This window comes from Chaetomium globosum, genomic scaffold (assembly GCF_000143365.1).
Source record: "Chaetomium globosum CBS 148.51 scaffold_7 genomic scaffold, whole genome shotgun sequence".
NCBI lineage: Eukaryota > Fungi > Ascomycota > Sordariomycetes > Sordariales > Chaetomiaceae > Chaetomium > Chaetomium globosum.
The window spans coordinates 47,735-67,523 of NT_165982.1; the positions used below are offsets into that span (position 1 = coordinate 47,735).

At 55.5% G+C, this 19,789-nt stretch overlaps 7 protein-coding genes across 7 annotated transcripts; 3 read left to right on the top strand and 4 right to left on the bottom strand.

Annotated features, from left to right (window-relative positions):
* Positions 1–272: 272 nt before the first annotated feature.
* On the bottom strand, positions 273–1,730 carry CHGG_09594 (uncharacterized protein; the record flags this gene model as incomplete). Its single annotated transcript, XM_001227520.1, has 1 exon — positions 273–1,730. One exon carries the CDS (start codon positions 1,728–1,730, stop codon positions 273–275), a length of 1,458 nt encoding a protein of 485 aa, XP_001227521.1.
* Positions 1,731–3,361: 1,631 nt separating this feature from the next.
* CHGG_09595 (uncharacterized protein) lies at positions 3,362–5,472 on the top strand (the record flags this gene model as incomplete). The annotated part of the gene is made up of 3 exons (XM_001227521.1): positions 3,362–3,503; positions 3,841–4,940; positions 5,035–5,472. The coding sequence occupies 3 exons, from the start codon at positions 3,362–3,364 to the stop codon at positions 5,470–5,472; spliced, it is 1,680 nt and encodes a 559-aa protein (XP_001227522.1).
* A 1,087-nt stretch (positions 5,473–6,559) lies between these two features.
* On the bottom strand, positions 6,560–8,923 carry CHGG_09596 (uncharacterized protein; the record flags this gene model as incomplete). The annotated part of the gene is made up of 3 exons (XM_001227522.1): positions 6,560–8,079; positions 8,134–8,220; positions 8,284–8,923. The coding sequence occupies 3 exons, from the start codon at positions 8,921–8,923 to the stop codon at positions 6,560–6,562; spliced, it is 2,247 nt and encodes a 748-aa protein (XP_001227523.1).
* Positions 8,924–10,611: 1,688 nt separating this feature from the next.
* On the top strand, positions 10,612–11,344 carry CHGG_09597 (uncharacterized protein; the record flags this gene model as incomplete). The annotated part of the gene is made up of 2 exons (XM_001227523.1): positions 10,612–10,896; positions 10,976–11,344. 2 exons carry the CDS (start codon positions 10,612–10,614, stop codon positions 11,342–11,344), a joined length of 654 nt encoding a protein of 217 aa, XP_001227524.1.
* A 2,391-nt stretch (positions 11,345–13,735) lies between these two features.
* On the bottom strand, positions 13,736–16,549 carry CHGG_09598 (uncharacterized protein; the record flags this gene model as incomplete). The annotated part of the gene is made up of 6 exons (XM_001227524.1): positions 13,736–14,451; positions 14,547–14,643; positions 14,714–14,870; positions 14,940–15,224; positions 15,284–15,515; positions 15,703–16,549. The coding sequence occupies 6 exons, from the start codon at positions 16,547–16,549 to the stop codon at positions 13,736–13,738; spliced, it is 2,334 nt and encodes a 777-aa protein (XP_001227525.1).
* Positions 16,550–17,010: 461 nt separating this feature from the next.
* On the bottom strand, positions 17,011–17,853 carry CHGG_09599 (uncharacterized protein; the record flags this gene model as incomplete). The annotated part of the gene is made up of 2 exons (XM_001227525.1): positions 17,011–17,547; positions 17,605–17,853. The coding sequence occupies 2 exons, from the start codon at positions 17,851–17,853 to the stop codon at positions 17,011–17,013; spliced, it is 786 nt and encodes a 261-aa protein (XP_001227526.1).
* A 502-nt stretch (positions 17,854–18,355) lies between these two features.
* Positions 18,356–19,789, top strand: CHGG_09600 (uncharacterized protein; the record flags this gene model as incomplete). Its single annotated transcript, XM_001227526.1, has 2 exons — positions 18,356–19,552; positions 19,628–19,789. 2 exons carry the CDS (start codon positions 18,356–18,358, stop codon positions 19,787–19,789), a joined length of 1,359 nt encoding a protein of 452 aa, XP_001227527.1.

The window sequence follows — 19,789 nt, forward strand, 5'->3', positions numbered from 1 at the left end:
CATCACAAAAAAGAAGCTAGAATGAGTCTCACTTCCATTTTTTTTTTCCCTCATGTTCCTAAGATGAACCGAAGTATGCCCCTATGTAAAGCTCACATCGATACATATCAGTATGCTGTTTTCAGCCCTGCAACCTTGCCATGAATCTGGTTCGTTTGATGTAAATAATTTAGCATCGAGTGCCACCAAAACAAGCATGTTCCCGACGGGAAAGTACATGATTTCAAGATTCAACAGTCATAAGGACGCGGCCCAAATTCCCGATCTCTCTGTCAGTTACCAGTCTTGCTGCCTCTGCGGGATCCCGACGGGCCGGGAGTGTGTTTTCCTCCAATGGAAGCCATCGATTTGTTTGCTTCGCTCCCTGTCTGCTTCTGGAACAGACTGGGCTTTCGAGGCCGCAATCTCGAGAAACTGAGAGCTCTCTTCAGCTTCTTCAACTTCGACTCCGCCTCCTGCTCACTATCGGAGCTCCAGCGGGATGTGACAGCTGCATCATCATCTGATGTAGGCGCCACCGGGCTAGTCACTGGAGTCGCGACATTTGACGAAGACTTGGCTTTATTCGGCTGCGGGCTTTCTCTCGCTGTAGCACCCGGCTGTTGGTTCAGATATGGCTGCTGGGACAAATCGGGAGGATGCTGCAGGAAGCTCGGAGGATTCAACAACAAGTCGGGAAGCGGATACGGCAAGGTCGGAGATGCCGCCTTTGGCCGAGTTTCAGTCGACCCAAACTCCTGGCGGCGGGGACGATAAATCTCTTCGCCTCGATTCCGAAGAATCGAAGCCGATGCGGCTCTTGCGGTTGTCACGGGTCTGGCCACCACGGGCGATTTGGATGCCACCTGTCCGATGGGCATTGACACATCTCGTGGCCGTGGCTGTGGCCGTGGCTGTGGTCGTGCCGTGGGTACAAGTTGCTTCTGAGAGGCTCTTGGCGTGATGGTTCGCTCTGATCCTGCGTCGTCATCACGGTCCGACTCTGGATACTCTAGCGACTTATCAACAGCTCGGGGCAGGAGTCGGGGTGCTGTAGCCGGTACCGTGTCCGGTGCCACGACTGGCCCCGTGGTCAAGCGCAGCCTCTGCTGCGGGCCGGAATGTCTGTTCCTAGCCGGCTGTGGCGGCAGTGGGGGTAAAGACCTATTGGGCGGAGGGTACGGGGGAGGAGGAAAGGAACAATCCACCCATATCACCCCTTTGAGCTTTGGTGCATTTCCGATGGATGTCGCTGCTGGTTCTGTGGTCTCAATCCGTGGTTCTTCAAGCTGCACTTCAGTAGGCCAACTTGTGTCTGCAAAGTCATCTATGAGGCGGAGGAGTTCGTTCGTATCAGGGTCAGGGCGAGCATGGTCTCGTCGACCATCGCCTCGTCGACCATCGCCTCGTCGTTTTGAACGCTGTGCTTCTCGTCTTGTAGGGATGTTCAATGGCAGCACCGGCAAACTGGGCAACAGACGCTGTTCTGTGACATCGCTGGCACGGGTGTCTGTGGAAGTACTAGAGGAAGCGATTCCTCTGTCATTCTGGGTCGTGGTCGAGTACAAAGCCCGGAAATCCTGGGAAGAAGCACCACCTCTCAGATCTGGGCTGGGCATATCGTGGCTGATTCCATAGACGTGCGCGACTTGCCACAGCTGCACCTCAACCCCATCAAGTGAGATTCGTGTGCAGGGGTTGGCTAATTCCTCTGCTGTAAGCCGGGGGAGACGCCGTTCCTTTCGGTTCATGTTCCCATAACAAGTCTAACCTATAGGTGTTAGCTTTTTCGCTGGTCACATATTCAGCAGTGAAGCGGATAAACACATGCCGTCAGTTTGGCATACCGCTGTCCCTGGTGCCTGTACTATAATTGGAAAAGTGAGGTAAAGCTGGAAGTCCTAGATGTGACAAGGTCTATAATGAAGAGTGACGAGAAGGTTCTTCAGCGCACGACCAAAGCTGGGGATCCGGACGATCGGTGGAAAGGAAGTATCGTGAGATCGCTGACCGCGGGGTTGTTGGGCTTGCTCTGGAAAGAGACTCGCCAGGGACCAGACAGTGCGGGAGACAGTTTCCATGGTAATTGCACGCAATGTCAAGAGCAGGAGCAAGAGCAAGAGCAAGAGCAAGAGCGCGTTTTGTTCAGACGGTATAATATTCCATCACACGAAATGGCAGGGGCAGGAGCAGAAGCGCGTCTTGTTCAGACAACACATGGTTTCCAACAGAGGAGCTTAACCGAAGATTGTAGGTAGCTATATAGAATCTTGACTAAATGTGTGCTTTAGTGCCATAACTCAGTGTGTTGCTCGGATTGGATCTGTATGTCTGCAACGCAGTGTCTTTAAGTCAAGCTCTTTGCCGTGGACCCCTGTAACATTCACACCTCTTGTGTATATAATGCAAGCATCCATTGTTATTTCAGGTTTCTAGCCTTTACACAGGGCAAATTAACCTCACAGCCGCAGATAGAAAAGCCCGCGTAGGACTAGCTGCTCCAAGTTGTAAGAATGGAAGTTAACAAAGTTGTTAGCTCCGAAGACTGTAGTGGTTGATAGAGGCAAACAAACACCCACAAGGCAGCCGCATCGCAACTATTGATTGTAACTATGCGCCACAAATACAACAGGAGAATTGACAGGAACTTCAGCATATCTCAAGAAGAAACATGGGTGATCTGGTTTTGCTCAGCCAAGTTCTATCTGGGTCTACAGATAACCCTTCCAAGGTCTCCAAAGATATACAATAACTTGATTGCATTGTTGATTTTCTTGAGAGATGAATATAGCCTTCCTGTTTGACGACCCGCCTTCACACAAATGTGGTTGAACTTTGAAGATGGTGGGCTCCCAGTACAAGCAGGAAAGCGAAGAATAAAGAAGGAAGGAACCTGAGAAAGATGATGGTTAGGCTAGAAGACACAAGAAGCAGAAAAAACCGAGGGAAAAACAAGCCTTTCACCAAAACCAACAACAAAAAAACTAAGTCTTCTGAGAGAGAGGAGACAATTTCACCGTGGTTGGCAGGAGGGAGGTCTATGACAGCTGTGAACAACTGCGCGACAGCTGATGGGATGATGGAGGCGGTCGGTTCCTGCCAAGACCTAGCCAGGCCAGGGGCTTCAGCTGCCGTGCACAGCGCTATCCAGGGATAGCCTGGAACCAACGACGCCGCTCTCACAACACCTCGTTTTCTCATCCTCGTGGCGCGGAGTCCGCCGTTTTCACTCGCTCTTTACTTTCTTTACTTCGCTTCCCACCTTCATTTTAAAGTCGCTCACTCGAATATCCCGATTGGTTTTCTATTTTCTTATTTCCATCAGACAGAATAATCCTTTTTTTTGTTCTGGTTTATTCTATTTCTTCTCGATTCCTGAAACATGTTCTCAGCAAGGGCAGGGTGTCGATTTGCGCTGACGGCAGCGAGGACCCAGCGTATCGGCATCCCAAGGGAGTCGACGGTTTCATGCGCGGGATTAGGAAGTCGCAGGCCCTTCTCAAGCGAGCCTCCCCGACCACACGGTGCGTGTGCCTTCATCTTCCACCACCCCCTCTGCTGCCCCGTTCGCCATCACCACAGTCCCGAACAAACAGGTCCCAGGAGTCCTCTGCCGTTTGCGCCACCGGGCCACTTGACCAACTCCCAGATTTGGGTGTTCCTTAGGGCTGGTTAAGCCAATGGCAACACGGTCAGCACCTTGTGTAACCAATCATGCAGCTGGTTTCAGCCTTGGATGGTCACATGTTTTCACGGCCCTGCGGCCATGATCCGGGCTCCAACCAAGAACGACCCTCTTTCTCTTCCTCTCATTGCCGGATTTGGTATTATTTCGTACTAGGTCGCTAATATCAATATCAGAATCACATACTCGCCCACCGCCACCACCACCACCGCCGCCACCGCCGCCTCCAGACCAGGATGCCAACGCTTCTATCTTTTTCAAAATGGTGGAGGCCGCTGCCACCTCGTTCGCCTCGATACTCGTCTTGGGAGCCGGTTTTGGCTTGGCGGCGTATGCTTACCACAAGTCATACAAGTACATGGTGCTCCACAAAATGTCCAACGCCTTCGAACCTGGCGACCCCGTCCTCGAGCTTGCGGCGATAGGGAAGGATCTTCCGCTGGCGCACACCGCCGCGGCCACCCACTGGGTGGAGAGGCCCGAGCAGCCCATTGTGGACGACATTGTTGCCGGCCGCAGTAAAGGTCACTATCATCTATTCATCGGCGAGAAGGGCACCGGCAAGAGCAGCATGCTCCTGGAAGCGATGCGCAAGATCGACGGCGACGGCGTGGCCATGTTTGAGGCGCACGCCGACCTCGAGATCTTCAGGATTCGCCTAGGCAAGGCCCTGGACTATGAGTTTCACGAGGATTACATTGGCGGTTACTTCAGCGAGCGCGGCCCGAGGGATACCACCGCCCTTCTCGATATTGAACGCGCCCTCAACAAACTTGAAAAGGTGGCCCTCCGGAGGCGGGCCAAGGTTAAGGCACCGCTGGTGGTCATCATCAACCAAATGCACCTGATCCGGGATGACGACGATGGCAAGGACCTGATTGAACTATTGCAACAACGAGCCGAGCAATGGGCGGCCTCAAACCTCGTGACGATGGTCTTCAACAGCGACGACTACTGGGTCTATGAACGGCTAAAGCAATTGGCGACGCGGATGGATGTCCTCACGATTCTAGACCTGCCTAAGACGCAGGCGACGGCCGCTCTCAAGAACTACCGTCAGCGGTACTTCAATGAGCACCCAAGTTCTGAGATCCTCGAGCAAGTCTATGACCGCGTCGGCGGGCGATTGAACTTCTTGAACCGCGTCGCAAAGAGCGACGACATGCTCTTGGCCTGTGACAAGATTAAAGAGTTGGAAAAAACCTGGTTTTTGAACCAATGCTGGATCCTTGGCGAGGAGATGGACGACGATGTGATGGACCAGCAGAAGTGGGCGGTAAGTCATCCCATCCTCCACCCCTAGCCCTCACCGCCGCCTTCATGTGCCCAGCACCCCATCCCTCTTACATCGTGCTAACCATACTCCTCAGGCGGCGGCCGTTGTCCTCGCTACCGCCCTTGTAGACAAGGAGAAAGAGATGGAGACCACGTATGACCCCGTAGTAGGCCACGTGCTCCCGTCGTACCCCCTCTACAAGGCCCAGGAGATCATGACGCGCGTCGACTTTGTGCGCGCCTTCGACCGCTTGAACCTCTTCAGCATCACCAGCGACGCCCAAGTCCGCGCCAGCTCCGTGCCCATGCACCTCGCCTTCCAGGAGATCGTAGCCCAGCCGGGCTTCCGGGAGCACCTCCAAGGCACCATCGACCGTATCGCCGCCATTGAGAGCCTCGGACGTACGAGGGAATTGGTCGCGAAGGATCTAGTTCTCGGCGGAAAGTACGGGATACGGAAGGTGCCGGGCGGCATTGACGTGACACTGCAGGAAAAGGAAGATGGGGATGGAGATGGGGGTGGTAAGGACTGATTGGAAAGAGTTGGATAGTGTAATTCTCGTAAGATACATGTATGTACAATTGATATGATATGTCGATGAGGATGAGTTTCGTTACGGCGAGGTGAGAGGTTGGGGCATATGTCGAGGGGTGGAGGTATCAGAAAACAACCAAAATCTCAAGCATTGAGTGCGGATGTTGAGGGTTACACCATGGGCAGACTCTCTGGTTGCTCATATTTTGATTTAAATTCGTTTTGCTCGATTTCTTTTTTTTTCTCCGGCTTGATTTTTAAGTTCCTTCCCCCCTTTCTTTCCCCTTTTCTTCTTCTTTTCTTCTTCTTCTTCTTCCTTTTTTTTTTTTTTTTTTTTTTTTTCACAACAGGCTGAAGAAAGCGGAACAGGAGATCGAGAAAAGCACCAAATGCTGGAAGGCGCATCACGCTACCATGCCGGCGCAAATCACAGTCCCATTGAGAGCACCATGCAAAGCGCAGCAGAAAAAAATGTGAAGAACTTGCCAGGGGCCAAGATCCCATTCGTCAATCATTTATTCCCGAGTTATAAGCAAGAAACAAGTCTCTCCCGTTCCCCAGAACAAACGCCATCCGTCATGTTCAATCCCCTTTCTGTTTCGCCGGTTTCACCCTACCCTCTTTCGTTGCGTCCTGTAGTCCTGTTCAGTATCGTGTCCGTATGCCCGAATTCCCGATCCCTTCGAAAATATCCTGACTCCAAAAAACTGCATGCTGTTTGTTAACCCCACGCCCTTCCTGAAACGGGTGACTGGATGATGACTCCTGCATTCCAAAATCCTTAACTGTGAAACCCCGTACCCCATGCCATAGTTCCCAAAATGATACAATCGCCGAAAAAGACAGTAAGAAGCAGGTAAGACAACGAGTGTCCTGATTACAAGTACAAGGGCCGAAGCGTGTACTGGCCCTGTAGAACGACATCCTGTACGTAGAGACAGAGGCCCAAGACTTGAGAGAACTGTTCTTGGGTTTTGCGATGAGGGCCGCACAAGAGACAAAAGCTGCAAGCAGCTATCCCATCATGGTGAGAAAAGTAGGTAATGGGGTCTGGATCCCCCGGTTTTGAGTTCAGCGGGTCTGAGTTAAGCGGGGATGAAGTCTAACTCGAGCCTGTCCGCAACGCCAGGCCAGTCCCAGGCAGCGACCCAGTCGCCCGCTTCCATAAGCCGCCAGATCTCCTCGAGGAGCTCGACGACGCGGTCCGCATTTCGAAGCCCCGTGTAGCCGCGCACGGTTTTGATGGCGGCGCGCACGCGCTTTTGTTGAGTGGGACTGAAGCAGGCAGTCCCCACTAGGAAGCACGGCAGAAGGAGCAAGGTCTGGCAGGAATCGCTGGATTTGAACGATTCTAAGAGGGCCAGCGACTCCTCGACGGCGAGGGAGAGGGCCGGGTCGAGGTTGGGTGGTCGCCGGGCAGGCGGAGGGGATTCGGCTCGGTTGCCGCCCGCTGCCGCGGTTTCTCCGGTATCACGGTTGCCGTATTGGGGGCGGGATGACGTGGTCAAGCGCGAGTCCGGTCGGCTAGTCCTATGGCTGGTACCGTAGGCAGAAAATTTCGGGGAGGAGGCACAGCTTGTCGACGCAGACTGGGGAGGAGTGTTTACCACCGAGGGCGGGGGCCGGCCTTGGGAGGGTGAGCTGTGGATGAACGAGAGGGACGCCGCAGAGGATGCTAATGACGACGACGCTGGCGACGACGGTAGGTGGACGGTCCGATTGAGATAAATCCACAGCATCTGCTTGTATAAGAGGCTGACTTGGTCGCGGTTGTCTCCGGGTGGCCAATGAGGGGTCCATTCCTGGAAGGCACCGTAGATGTCGGCGGCGGAATAAAGATCTTCGTAATCTACGGCAAGGTCCGTTTGTGCCATTAGCCTGCTCCTAATCCTATTCCGAATAGCTGTAATCTGTGATAGGTAGCCCAAAAGGCCGTCGGCCACGCCGAGTAACCTAGGTTGGTGCATGGCTGGAATTGGTGGGAGAGGCTCGGCTGAAGAGGTATCCTGGTGAGCGGAGTGGATAAGTTCGTCGGCGAAGATATGATACTGGAAGATCTCGGCGATGAAGGACATGAAGGCAGAGTCGTCCGGTGGCGAGGTTGAAACCAGGTTGCGATACACGGCAAGATGGATCCTGTGCTCACCGCGTGGACTACCCTCGACTAGCGCTTCGAGTAGGAAGCAGAGCATTTGGCCGTACCGGGCTGCGGCCACGGTCTTGTCGTCCGTTTCCGGTGTGGAGTTCGTGAACTTGATGTCATGGTAGAACTTGAGCCGGGCTTGGTCGTGGTGAAAAAGGGAGCGTTCTTTCAATGCCACCGTGTTTGTGCTGGGGTTGTTCCTCAAGACATTGAGCCCATACGGAGTGCTGAAGTCGATGTGCTTGCTGGCCAAAGACAGGATGGAGTGCATGAGGCCCTGGTGCTTCACCGCGATGGGGATCATCATGTCTTTGAAGGCGTTCTTGTGCTCTCCTTCAACTGTGAGCACGGCGCTGAGGTGTTCGTTATAATGCTTCCAGAATATCCTGTCTTCGACGGTCTCTAGGCCGTGGAAAAGGGGGCGCATGGTGATGGAGGGGAAGCTGCGATATTTGCTGCGTTCTGTGTTCGGGGTTAGAGAGGTTGAATAGCGGAAAACTAGTGGTTCTGCCGTACCCTCCTCAGCCCTCTCCTTGCCGCTCTTCCAGATTTGCTTCTCCGGATAGCCTTCGCAAACGACTGCATTCTTCTCGCAATTCATACCTGTGGCAGTGGTCAGCACCATCTTGCGGAAGGGGGGGACCGCCCGCTCCGATCCTATCTTACATCGCGGTTTCGCTTCATCGCACTTCTTCTTTCGCTTCCGGCACGTCAGACATCCTGTCTTGGACCGGCCTTTGGTGATCTTGTTTGCGGTAATGCTTGGTATGAGGGGATGTTTCCGTGGCCGCCCTCTAGGTCTCTTGGGCTTCGGCTGATCTAGGCCTCCTTGCGAGTGGCAGGGGAGAGTGGGAGTAGGGGGGGAGGGGGCCTCCTGGAAGTCGTCCATGCAAAAGTCTTCGTCATCCAGAGGTTCTAACTTGGGGACCGTCAAGATCCCGTCCGAGCCCTCTTCCCAGGAGGGCTCGCGGTGGAGGGCGCCATTGCTGTCGAGGGCGCGGGGGAACTCGGAGATGTGTTCTTGTGTAGTGTAGGCCAGCGGCCAGGGAGCGTCGGGGCGGACGGACGACGATGCCGAGAGAGGCTCGGCCGTCACCGGGGGCGACTGAGACGGGGATGCGAGGCTGCCGGCGGAGCTGTGGACGGGTCCACGGGGTCGGTCCACGCCGTTGCTGATGGGCGAGAGCTGGCCCGTGTGGGCGAACCCCACGGCGGAGGAGGATACTGAGACTGAGGTGGAGCCCCTCGAGAAGGAGCCCAACCACGGCGAGGGCATGGCGACAGACTGGGCTTCCTCGGAGTCCATGCTGTGGCTATCCGACCATCGTAAGTCCCCGCCGCCTTGCACGACGGGAAGAGGGCAGTCCATGGCTCGTCAATAACGAGACCATGCCAACACAGCGGCCGGGATGGAAATGGGCAGCTCCGGTTGGAGAGGGCCCTAGGGTCTTAAGGCGAATGGCAGAAAGCGCGCAGGGCGGGGAGAGGTGTGGGAGAGCCGCTTTGGGGCCGGGCGGCGCCGAGTCTGGTTGGCTCGCCGATCAGATATCTCGGGAGCTGGGCAGAGGGCTACGGATGGCGCATGCAGAGAGAGACAAGACGAAATAGGACGAGGTTAGAGGTAAGAAGTGAGACAAGGGAAAGACAGCAGCGAGCACATGCCCCCCAGCCCTCGGCGATTTGCAACCTGTGGTTAGTTATTTGTTCGTTCGTTCGTTCGTTTCTTCACATGAACGGACAGCCCGTCTCGAGGCAACCAGAGGGACTATCGACCGTCGCAGAGGGGGCTTCGTCTGAGGCCAAGCAAGGTGGTACGCAAGGAGGATGTGAATGGCCGGCGCTTCGCTGGGGTGGGCTGGGGTCGTGAGAGAGGGAGCGCGAGAGAGGAGAGCAGCGATGCCGCCCACGCCCTAGTCCATGTTCGGCGGCAGAACCAGGGTCTCTTGCATGGAGGCGCTGCTGCATGGGTCCCAGCTCGGCTTCTCCACAGTGCCATCGTCCCGTCTCAGGGCATGGGGGGCATCCGACATTCCATCCATTCCCCTCCCCTCTCTGGCTTCTGAGAGCCGACTGTGCACCAAGTAGGGGTGAGAGTTAGTTATTCATCGTTTGAGTTTCAACGACGAGAAAACAACCTTAGAAGAAATCTTTCATTGGTAGCTCCCTCTAGCGTTAAGCGGTCGTTATTTGATCCTGCATGGGGTTGAGAGCGGGACAAAACAAACCTTTACGTTGGAAAGAGAGAATTGACAATCTCATTTTCCTCCCGAGTCTTGTCTCCAATCAGTCCTCGCAAGAATGGAAGAATGGGGTTGAGGAGGCGCGTCGGCGACGCGGGATGGCGCGGAGAGGGGCGGAAATTTGACCAAAAGAACCAGAAATGGAAAGCGGGAGATGTGGGGACCTCCACTGGAGTGGTGCTCTTTCCAAAGCATGGGCGGGCTGGCGGGCCACAGTGGGAGGGAGGAGCGAGCGAGGGAGCGAGGGAGCGAGACATGAGCGAGAGTCTTTCAGCGCTTGGCAGCCCCGCCCCGGGACTTTTTTGACGATTCTACGTCCCATCTTTGATCGACAAGATTGCCCTGCAACTCTGCAAGTGACCTGCACGCTTGTTTTTTTGCTGCTTGTCGCTGCTTGTTGCTGGTAATCTGTAATCTGTGCATAGTTACAGTACATACGAATGCTGCGGGTATCCCTGCGTCCCTCATGATTCGTCCGACCCATGTTTCAGTCAACGACAGTCTAACACCAACAAGGTACCCAGTGTGGACGGGGAGCTGCCGCCGACCCCGTCTGCCGCATCGTGCGAAGCCGTTCGTTCGTTTGAGCATCGCATGTTTCAGACCATCGGCCAGGCACCTTTTCAACCTTCGATCGTCAGTCAACTCGGCAATCCTATCCTAACCTAATAAAGAGGGGGGACGCCCTCTTCAGGAAAAACGCGTGGCGGGCTTCAAGACGCCGAGAGCACAATTTCCGGTGACTTCTTGCACAATGCTTCGTGATAGCACCATAACGGGCTTTCAAGGTCTCCTCTTCGCACATGTGGGAAGTAGCCCGATCCCTTCATGCATATGTACCCAGCTGAAAAGGGAGCAGACCACCAGACAAGCCCGGGGCAAGCAGCTCTCGACGAACGAGGGCAAACATGGCCACATAGGACCGCCCGGCTCGGGTCTCCCCGTGCACATCTCTTGCACCTTGACACGGATCGCCAGCGACTGGCGCGCATCTTCTGTCGTGCCTCCCGCCCGGAGGCGGCTTCGACTCGTGGCTTCGGTACGTATACCAGAGGAAGGACATCCATTCTCTGGGGTGAGGCACACCCCAGTGAGCCTCATCCGACCTCGACGGCCAGTGCTCGGCAAGCCTTGGCCTCTGGCAGCGGCCGACGCGCATGCTGTGCCACCAATCTTGCTCGGCACCGGGCTTCTCTCGGGAGCTGTGGCTGTTGGGCAGGCATTGGCAGTGGCACTGGGTGCGGGGCAGGCCTGTTGGACATGTTGGGAAATTGGCGGGCCCTGCCCCATTGCAACCTGATCTCTCATCTCAGACCTGCACTGTCGGGGCTGCGCGTTGCTCCGCGCAGCGAATGAATGAGGCACTCATCGTGTGGGGTGCATGTGTGCCCAACGCTCGCAGCTCACACCATCTGGAAGACCGAGCCTGCCTCATCGTCCCAGTCATTGGTATTCCGCCGCGCAGGAATGTTCTCATGCTGACTTGATCGAGATGCTTTACATGTGATGTAGGGTCCCCGTCGAGGGGCATGTGTGCTGCATGCCGATCATCCGACACGCTCGTTAATGAATGGCTCAAAACGACTGCTCAGTCAACCTCATGCGTAAAAGCTGGGTGTTCAGTCTCACTATCTGTGTGAGCTCGGCTCTCATTCACTCAGAGATAGACTGACAATGTGTAATCTTCGCTTCACTGGCACAAGAAACACCACTGGTGTCTGTTGTTTCGGAGCATTACTATTTGGACGCGTCAGTCTTGGTTATTCCCGTCTGCCTGTTTCTCCGCATTTGTTTGCTCACTACGACTCTGGCAACTGCTGTGTAGGACTCGACAAGTCCGGCTCCCCCCCACGCTGCAGCCCTCGAGGTTGTGCATATGAAAGATGATACATCAAAACTGAGCACTTTATTTCCCAATCAGTCAGTAGCCGAAGCAGGCCGCGCAATACCGCACATTGGCTACCAAGTCCCGATGGCAGGTTGCATTTGAGTCGTCGACGTCAAAGTCCCGCCCCGAACTCGGAAGTTGACACAATTCAACTCTGCCAGCGTAGGAATCTTGTCGTAATGTTCCCTTCCATGTTACAAGCACACAAGGGAAACACACAAGTCTTCAGTCAAGCAACGGCTCAGACCCAGGTACCTACTACCTTGGTAGGTAGGCACATATCGAAATAACAGCGGGGGGACATATTTTCTGACTTCGGAAGACTGAGAGAGGAGGTATCGTATAGGGGCCCGTTGAGACTCGGGCCAGCCTCCTAAGTTGCTTGGGCGTCAAGAGACAACATAAAAATTCGCGTTCTTGAAACTTTGGGAAAGGCGGGGCGCCAACCTATGACGACATCCAGCTAAGATCTCAACCTTCCCCGCAGTCCTGGAGAGTCCGTGAAAGAGGCTAAGAGTCTCGGCACAATGCCCCACCTCCCCAAAGCGAGGTGCTCTGCGAGACGAGATTGTTTCGTGTGTGGTGGGAAACGGTGATCACCGCACTTCTTGGACCCATCCGTCCGCTTGTTGATTGTCTCTAACGGGAACTGAAAACGACTAGTTAACGAGAAGTGAAAAGATGGCAGCAGCGTGGGGAGGGGGTTTCATTCAAACACTACCCCGCACTCTTCGCATGCGGCAGCCTTCGGAGTTTGTTGATGTGTTGCTTCAAGTGTGAACTGATTCCGGGATTGAAGATTGCCAATTCCCAACCGTGTAAGTTTTCAAAGTTTTTCATGCCGTAAATACCTACATAATGAAATCGTCAACTCTCTGGAAGAAGGAGCTGCGTGACACCTCGACCGACTTTCCGGGCCCGTCAAACCAAAAAGCTACGAAGTGGGTGTGTGGGACTGTGAAACCGGTCTGCGGTGAGGTGGGACATGCCGAGAGAAACGTCGGGGATTTCTCTACACGTACATTCTGCGATTCTCTCAAAAGATCAAGTAGTATCTCATCTCATCTCACACCCTTGATCGAGCGGCTGAGGCACACCGACTCACGCAGCCCCGGCCCAGGTAGGGCGACAGGTCACCCGGACCGCCCATCTCTTGGCCGCAGCCTCCTCTGACGCACGGTGAGTGGCAGGCATGCTTACCGCCTCGCTGGTATTCTTGGAATTTGTTGGAATTGGCTTTCTTCCCATCATCCCCTTTCAGGCGAAACCCCGCCGAACCCCATGTCTTGCCATGGTGGACCTGAGAACCGCCTCGCATTGAAGCAGGGAGACAGAAACGGCTGGCCTCGTCGGTGACGGCCAGACGCCACGGCGGGGTCGAGGCCAATGAGCCATGGTCGATACAAGCCTCAGGCGCTGCGAGCACTCACCTCGAGCTTTGTCACACCGGTAGTTCAAGGTTTTGTTCTCCGGCATGGCTAACCCGGATGCGCGACCCTTTTTGCTTTTCCAGATCCTTCCGACGAGAAAAGCAACCCCCCCTTTTCTGACACTAGTGTAGCCCGGACGATGTGAAGCAAGGGTCGGCACCAACGTCGCTGCTCGTGTGACAGACGCAAACCACACACTGCAAGGGTAGGCTGCGGTTGCACGACGTCCACATGGCGCTGCCAAGGTCGCCGAAAGGAGACGAGCGTCGTAATTCATTGGGGCTGTTGTGGGAGGAATCCGGCGATATATCGAATACCAATGTGCAATCGAATACCAATGTGCAAGACGGAGAAACGAAACCTTGGCTTCCATGCATGCAAAACTGCGACAAGTTTCTGGGCCTGTTGCTCCCACCATAAGCGGAAAACTACTCGCCAATCTATCCTATAAAATCTGCCCATACTTCATTCACGTTACACAAGCGTCGGAGAACCTGAGAGAGAGTGTGTGTGTGTGAGAGAGAAAAAGAGGAAGGCGGACAACCGCGGCTCTCGCCACCTCACGAGGACCCGACAACCGCGAGCGGACCTCGCACCGGCACGTTATCCTTCCTCCCGACCTCAGGAAACCCGCCCAGGGGGACCCCTTCACGAAACAGTAGGCAGAAGGACGAGCCGCCAAAGTGGAACATGCCAATCTCGTCGCCCTTCTTGACGCGCTGCCCCTCGCGCACCGTGATCTCACATGTGCTGACCTCGTCCATGCCGATCCCGATAAACGCCACCAGGCCGAGTGCCGGGTTGTCGGCCTCGAAGAAGATGATCGCGCGGGTGGCCAGGGCAGAGAGGTAGCCCTGGGCGACGGTGATGCCGCCCCTATCGATGTCGCCGCCCTCGGCCGACGACTCGAACAGCGGCTCGCTGAAGTAGGTACCGTCGCGCACAAAGCAGCGCTTGACCGTGCCCGACACGGGCGCGTGCCACCGGTGGTACGACAGCGCCGACAGGAACGCCTGGTACACGGTCGCGCCCGCAAACTGTGTAGACAGCGGGTCGTTGCCCAGCATGTCGATCACCGAGTATGGTTGGCCTTTGACCCAGAACTTGTCGCGCAGCTTGGCGTTGCGCGTCACGTTGAACACCTTGGACTCGCACGGGTTCGCGATGATGTTATCGTCGTCGGGGGCGGCCACCGGCCGTGCCGATTCCTGGACCTTGCGGGTGAAGAAATCTGAGGGCTCCCTGTCAGCAACGCGGCAGCGTGTGGGTAGGGGCCCTGTAGGGCTGACAGCTTACCGTCCCATGACTTGAACCCAAAGTGCTTCTGCGACGGCTCGCACTTGTACATTTCTTCGAATTTGAACGACGTACCATTTGGTCCGTTGGCTACCTGCATGAGGTCCTTGTAACCCACCTCGCCAAACCAACCGGCTTGGTGATCGCGAAGTACTTCTGCAGACTCGGGAGACTGAACACATGTCAGAAACACACACCGAGAGTGTAATGCTTCAGCGGGGAATGAAAGGATCAAAGGTTACCTTCAGGTACTTGCCCCATTCGTTGAGGATCTTCTTCAACATGCGATTTACATCAGGGTCCAAGAAGGCGGCGTGACCGCTCGGGGTACCCATGGCATAGTCGAAGATGGCGGCCATGGGCACCCCGACCATGCCTACGCTGGCAGCCGCATCCGTCCTAGAATGATACCACTCAGCCTCTGCGTAATATGTAAGAAAATGGCCGGTGGCCGGTGAAGCGACCTACCACTCAGGGGCCCTCCCGAACACATGATTCAGGACTTGCAGCATGTGGCGGTAATCCCGGATCTGAGATTCTCCCGTAGGGTCGTTCTGATAAGGCGCCTTGTTTGGGATCTCATCCCACATCTCGGTGAAGTACATGTAGATACGGGGGTTCTCCTCGATCAATTGTTTGAACTCGCGCAGCACGGGGATGAGCTCCTTCTCTCCATGCTGATCGATGTGGTCAATTGTCCGATCCAACCACTCACGGTGAACACGATTGTCGGCGGGCAGCCACGCCCCGGGTCTAAAGAAAGTTGTTAGCGTTTTCACCTCGTTCAGCATCACTCCAGAAACTGTACCTACCTATTGACTCGATCCTTGTCCGGGATCTCGGCATGGTCGCCGTGTTGGTGTACCATCTTGCTTGACAGGTAGAGTGCCGACTCGATGTGGGATAATTGCTGAGTGGGATAATTGCTGAAAGCCCGAATGTCCAAAGAGGTTGACAACAATCGAGTGTATTGAACCGAGTTCGATTTCAAGGTCAACATAATTTGGAATCGGCTTATAGGGCGGGCTATTCCAGAGCGCAAGCCTGTAAGGGGCATCATGATGTCATGGTACCGCCAACCCTTCTCTCAAAGGCTCCAACACATCGGTCGATCATTGCATCTCCACTGCTTCCGGAAATCGTAGAACACACTCCAAAGCCGTTTTTGACATCAATCAAAATCATCATAGGGCCCGCCGCTTTTTGTTTCGAGAGAAGGCGGCGTGTCGACGGTTGTGCTCTTTCCTGTCTTTTTCGTTCAAGGGGTTATACAGAATGTCGCAGACACTGCACATGGTGAAACCCGGCTCTTTATGAACAGAAAGACTCAATGTCGTTTGCGTCAAGTCCTTTGCAGGTCGTTTTTCGAGCCGTTTCTTAATCCTCGACCCTCCCTCCGCCACAGAGCTTGGTGGTTCGTCTTGGTGGCACAAGGCGTTTCCTGCTACTTCGCTCAAAGCTGGTCGCAGTGTGTCATAGTTCGCACCCCCAACAATAATTGTACTTTCAGCAAGGGAGCAGCGGGATTGTTTGCCAAGTGCTGCTTTCCCGGGGGGGTCGCCATCCCCTTTGCCATCGCCATCGCCATCGCGACAATCGACCGTCTCTCCAGCATCAGACCTGATATGCTGTTCGAACTCCCCGAATTGGGGCCTTGTAGTGAGCCGTCTTCGTTTCTTTACCCGGGAGGACGATGGAGATGTCGGTGGTGTCGACAGGGGTTCGGCAGGGTCAGAAGATGCAACGCCAGAAGGTGCGTTAGAACTTGGCGGCAGAGGCTTGAAGTATGCCAGGATCGATTCGCGACTTGACTGCTCCGCTGGCCCCGCTTGTTCCGTATGTCGGTGCGCGGGCAGGGCTGGGAGCTGGACCGGCGTCTCTGTTCGTTCCAGACCCGGAGTGCTGACACCGGCAAACCCGTCCCCTTGCGACAATGCCTCCTCTTGTTCTTGCGCCTTCGTCTGGATTGATCGTCGACTGTAGGTCCGTAGTGGTCGTTTTCGCCCTCGAGGTGGTGTCTTCTTAGCTGCCACGTCGACGGGATCGATGGGATGCGCTGTTGGCTGGTCGGTCGACATATTTGTAGTTCACAGAGTTCCCAAGGAGAGTGAGAACACGACGCGGCGCCGCAGCTGAGACACGCCACTCTAGAAGTATGTGATGGGAGGAGGAAGTAAGAGTTAAATAATAATTACAATTGGTGTGGCCAAAAAGGGTAATGACGGAGACTCCAGTCTATCAAAATGACAATGGCTTGTTGAGTGGTACCCCTCACACTGCTGGGAAAATCGAAAGGATCGCGTTTTACGCGTCTCGGTCAATTGTGAGACCCGTCCCGCGCAACCATGCACAATGACGTGGGGCTGAGGTGCCCCACCCTAGCCCTGTGGGTACCTTATCTCGGGTTCTGCTCGAGCCAAGCATCCATGCATGTGCTGGCTGGGCCTTGGAGAAACAAATATCAAACCCCGACTGGAGATGTTCAAGTTGGCAATTTGAAATATGCGCAATGAGAGAACCTTCCAGGACCTCTTATTTATTATGTGCGATCCTTCTGCCGCTGCCGAAGGCTTGGGTCATGGTCCCGTGGCTTTCCACCAACCACAACGGCTTCGTCTTCAACCCCGACCGTCCAGGTCTGGAGCACTTCTTTGACTTCCTTCATAGCCTTGTCCTTCTTGTTGGCCTCGCTGAGATGCCATATGTATCCAGAGTACACGGCGATCTCCGCAATGCCAACCAGAAAACTTCCGCCCATGGTCAGAAACAGCCTGGCTGGCGTGCTCCACCACCTAGCCACGATCCAGAGCGTCGCCGCAACCCCCAGTATACTCGCCACGAAGTTTAGAACCAGCATTAGCTGACGATGCACTTCGGTGTGGGTTACATCGTCATCGCCCAAGTCCCCTTCATGAGTCGGTCGATTCACTGCCGCAAACGCTTGAGCCATGTTTGCGCCGTTCGAATACCGCTGAGAAAAGGTCTCCATCGGTGGCAGCGGATTCGCCATGCGTTCATACTCCCGCTGTTCCTGCTCCCGGCGAAGTCGCGCCATGAGTGCCTTGTAGTCGTCCGACTTCGAGATGATTAGTACGAGGGGGGTGGTACCTGCATGACTGACTATGCGACTCACCGGCTCGGACTTCGGGGTTGGAGGCGGTACGTAGACCTTGGATCCTTTTAGAAGTTCTTCCAGACTGTAATCTCCATGACAATTATCGTTGAGCGCTTTCCATATATCCACTACTTGTGAATGAGAAACAGGGTTGCCGATAGCTGGGTTTTCGAGAGACGGCTCGTGGTCGTCGGAGTTCTGAGGCTGAGTTGCTGCTTTTTGTGCTCTGCTCAAGGACTGCAGCCCCGTCACAATACGGGGAGTCATTGTGAGTAAAACCATCTTTGACGGCGTGAAATTGGTAATGAAGCAGGGAGGATTGGATGTGATGAGATGAAAAGTAATACGGCAAACGGTCTCCGATGAGATGGTTTAGTGGCTTCTTGTTGGCGCATGCTCACACCGAAACAGGCCCAGGCAGACAACCAACGAGACATCAGCCAATCCGCAACGCCAAGACCGCTCGGCACACCAGGGGGGTTCAACACCCCACGAGCAGCCCCCAGGCCCAGACCAGCCACAAAACCCACCAGTACCCACCCGACTCGAGCCACACCGGGCTTCCATCCGGAGCGGAGATCCCAAAAAATTGTCGGGCAGAATGGAAGTTTTCGGGACCCACGGGAAGAACAGCCAGGTCATCCTCCAGGGCCCCAATTGCGCGCATCTCGGCCGCCCCGACTCTCAATTCCGTCCCCAATGCGCCAGACGACCGAACCGTGACGCCCGGCAGTCCACTGGCTATAATTGAGGAGGAAAGTGCGAGGAAATGCAGTTAGGGACAGGGGCTTCGGTGGTTCGCGGGGCCAGGAGCGCCACACAACTTGCCCGGTCACGGCCGCCGACATGCGCGCAATGCCTTAGGACAGCATCTGTTAGAGCCCGGATACCGCAGTCGAGGGTGTTCTTTCACTCTGGCCGACCCAACCCGTCGGCATGGGCTGCTGCCGTCTCGGTTGCCGGCAACATCGTCTCCAATGCCGTCACACGCGCGACCAAGGGCGACCTCCCCACCATAGATCCCCTCCGGATCGTGGCGAAGGAGATGAAGTTTCTGACAGGGAACATCAGGAAGCTACTCGGCTCCGGTCATCCTTCGCTCGACCGCGCCGCCAAGTACTACACCCAAGCCGAGGGAAAGCATGTCCGGCCGCTCATAGTCCTTCTGATGTCGCGGGCAACATCACTCTGCCCAAAGGCACCACAGCGCCAACAAGCGACAGCCCAGGTCTCCGCGGCCATCGACACCTCCATTTCCCCCCCGTCCATTCTTTCCGATTTTAACCCGTCTGCCGGCACCGAGAGCGAGCCGGTTCTCGCCGATGCCGGTATCCTCCCCTCGCAGCGGAGGCTGGCCGAGATCACGGAGCTGATCCACACTGCCTCGCTTCTACACGACGATGTAATCGACCATTCCGTGTCGCGCCGCGGGTCACCGTCCGCCAACCTCGAGTTCGGTAACAAGATGGCGGTGCTGGCGGGCGACTTCCTCCTCGGCAGGGCATCTGTCGCGCTTGCGCGCCTGCGTCACGCCGAGGTAATCGAACTGCTGGCCACCGTCATCGCCAACCTCGTCGAGGGCGAGTTCATGCAGCTCAAGAACACGGCACGGGACGAGACCAACCCGCAGTGGTCCGAGGACGCCCTCACCTACTACCTGCAAAAGACATACCTCAAGACGGCGTCCCTGATCAGCAAAAGCTGCCGCGCGGCGGCCCTTTTGGGTGGCGCGGACGCGCAGACGGTGGACGCCGCGTACAGCTACGGCAGGAATCTTGGTCTGGCATTCCAGCTCGTCGATGACTTACTCGACTACACTCGTAGCGAGAAGGAGTTGGGTAAGCCTGCGGGCGCCGACTTGGAGCTTGGGTTAGCGACCGCTCCGCTATTATTTGCTTGGAAGACTATGCCGGAGCTCGGGGCTCTGGTAGGGCGGAAATTTGCGAATGACGGCGACGTTGCCCGGGTGGGTTTTGCTCTCCCTTGCGTTTGGACCTGATATTTTTCAGGGCCGGGAGGAGGACGCTAATCAAATATATAGGCACGAGACTTGGTGATGCAAAGCGACGGTATTCAGCAAACGCGTACACTTGCTGAAGATTACGCCGAGAAGGCGATTGCTTCTCTCAGCTTGTTCCCAGATAGCGAGGCCAAGGATGGCCTCGTTGAGATGGCTGTCAAGACCCTGCAGCGGAAGAAGTAA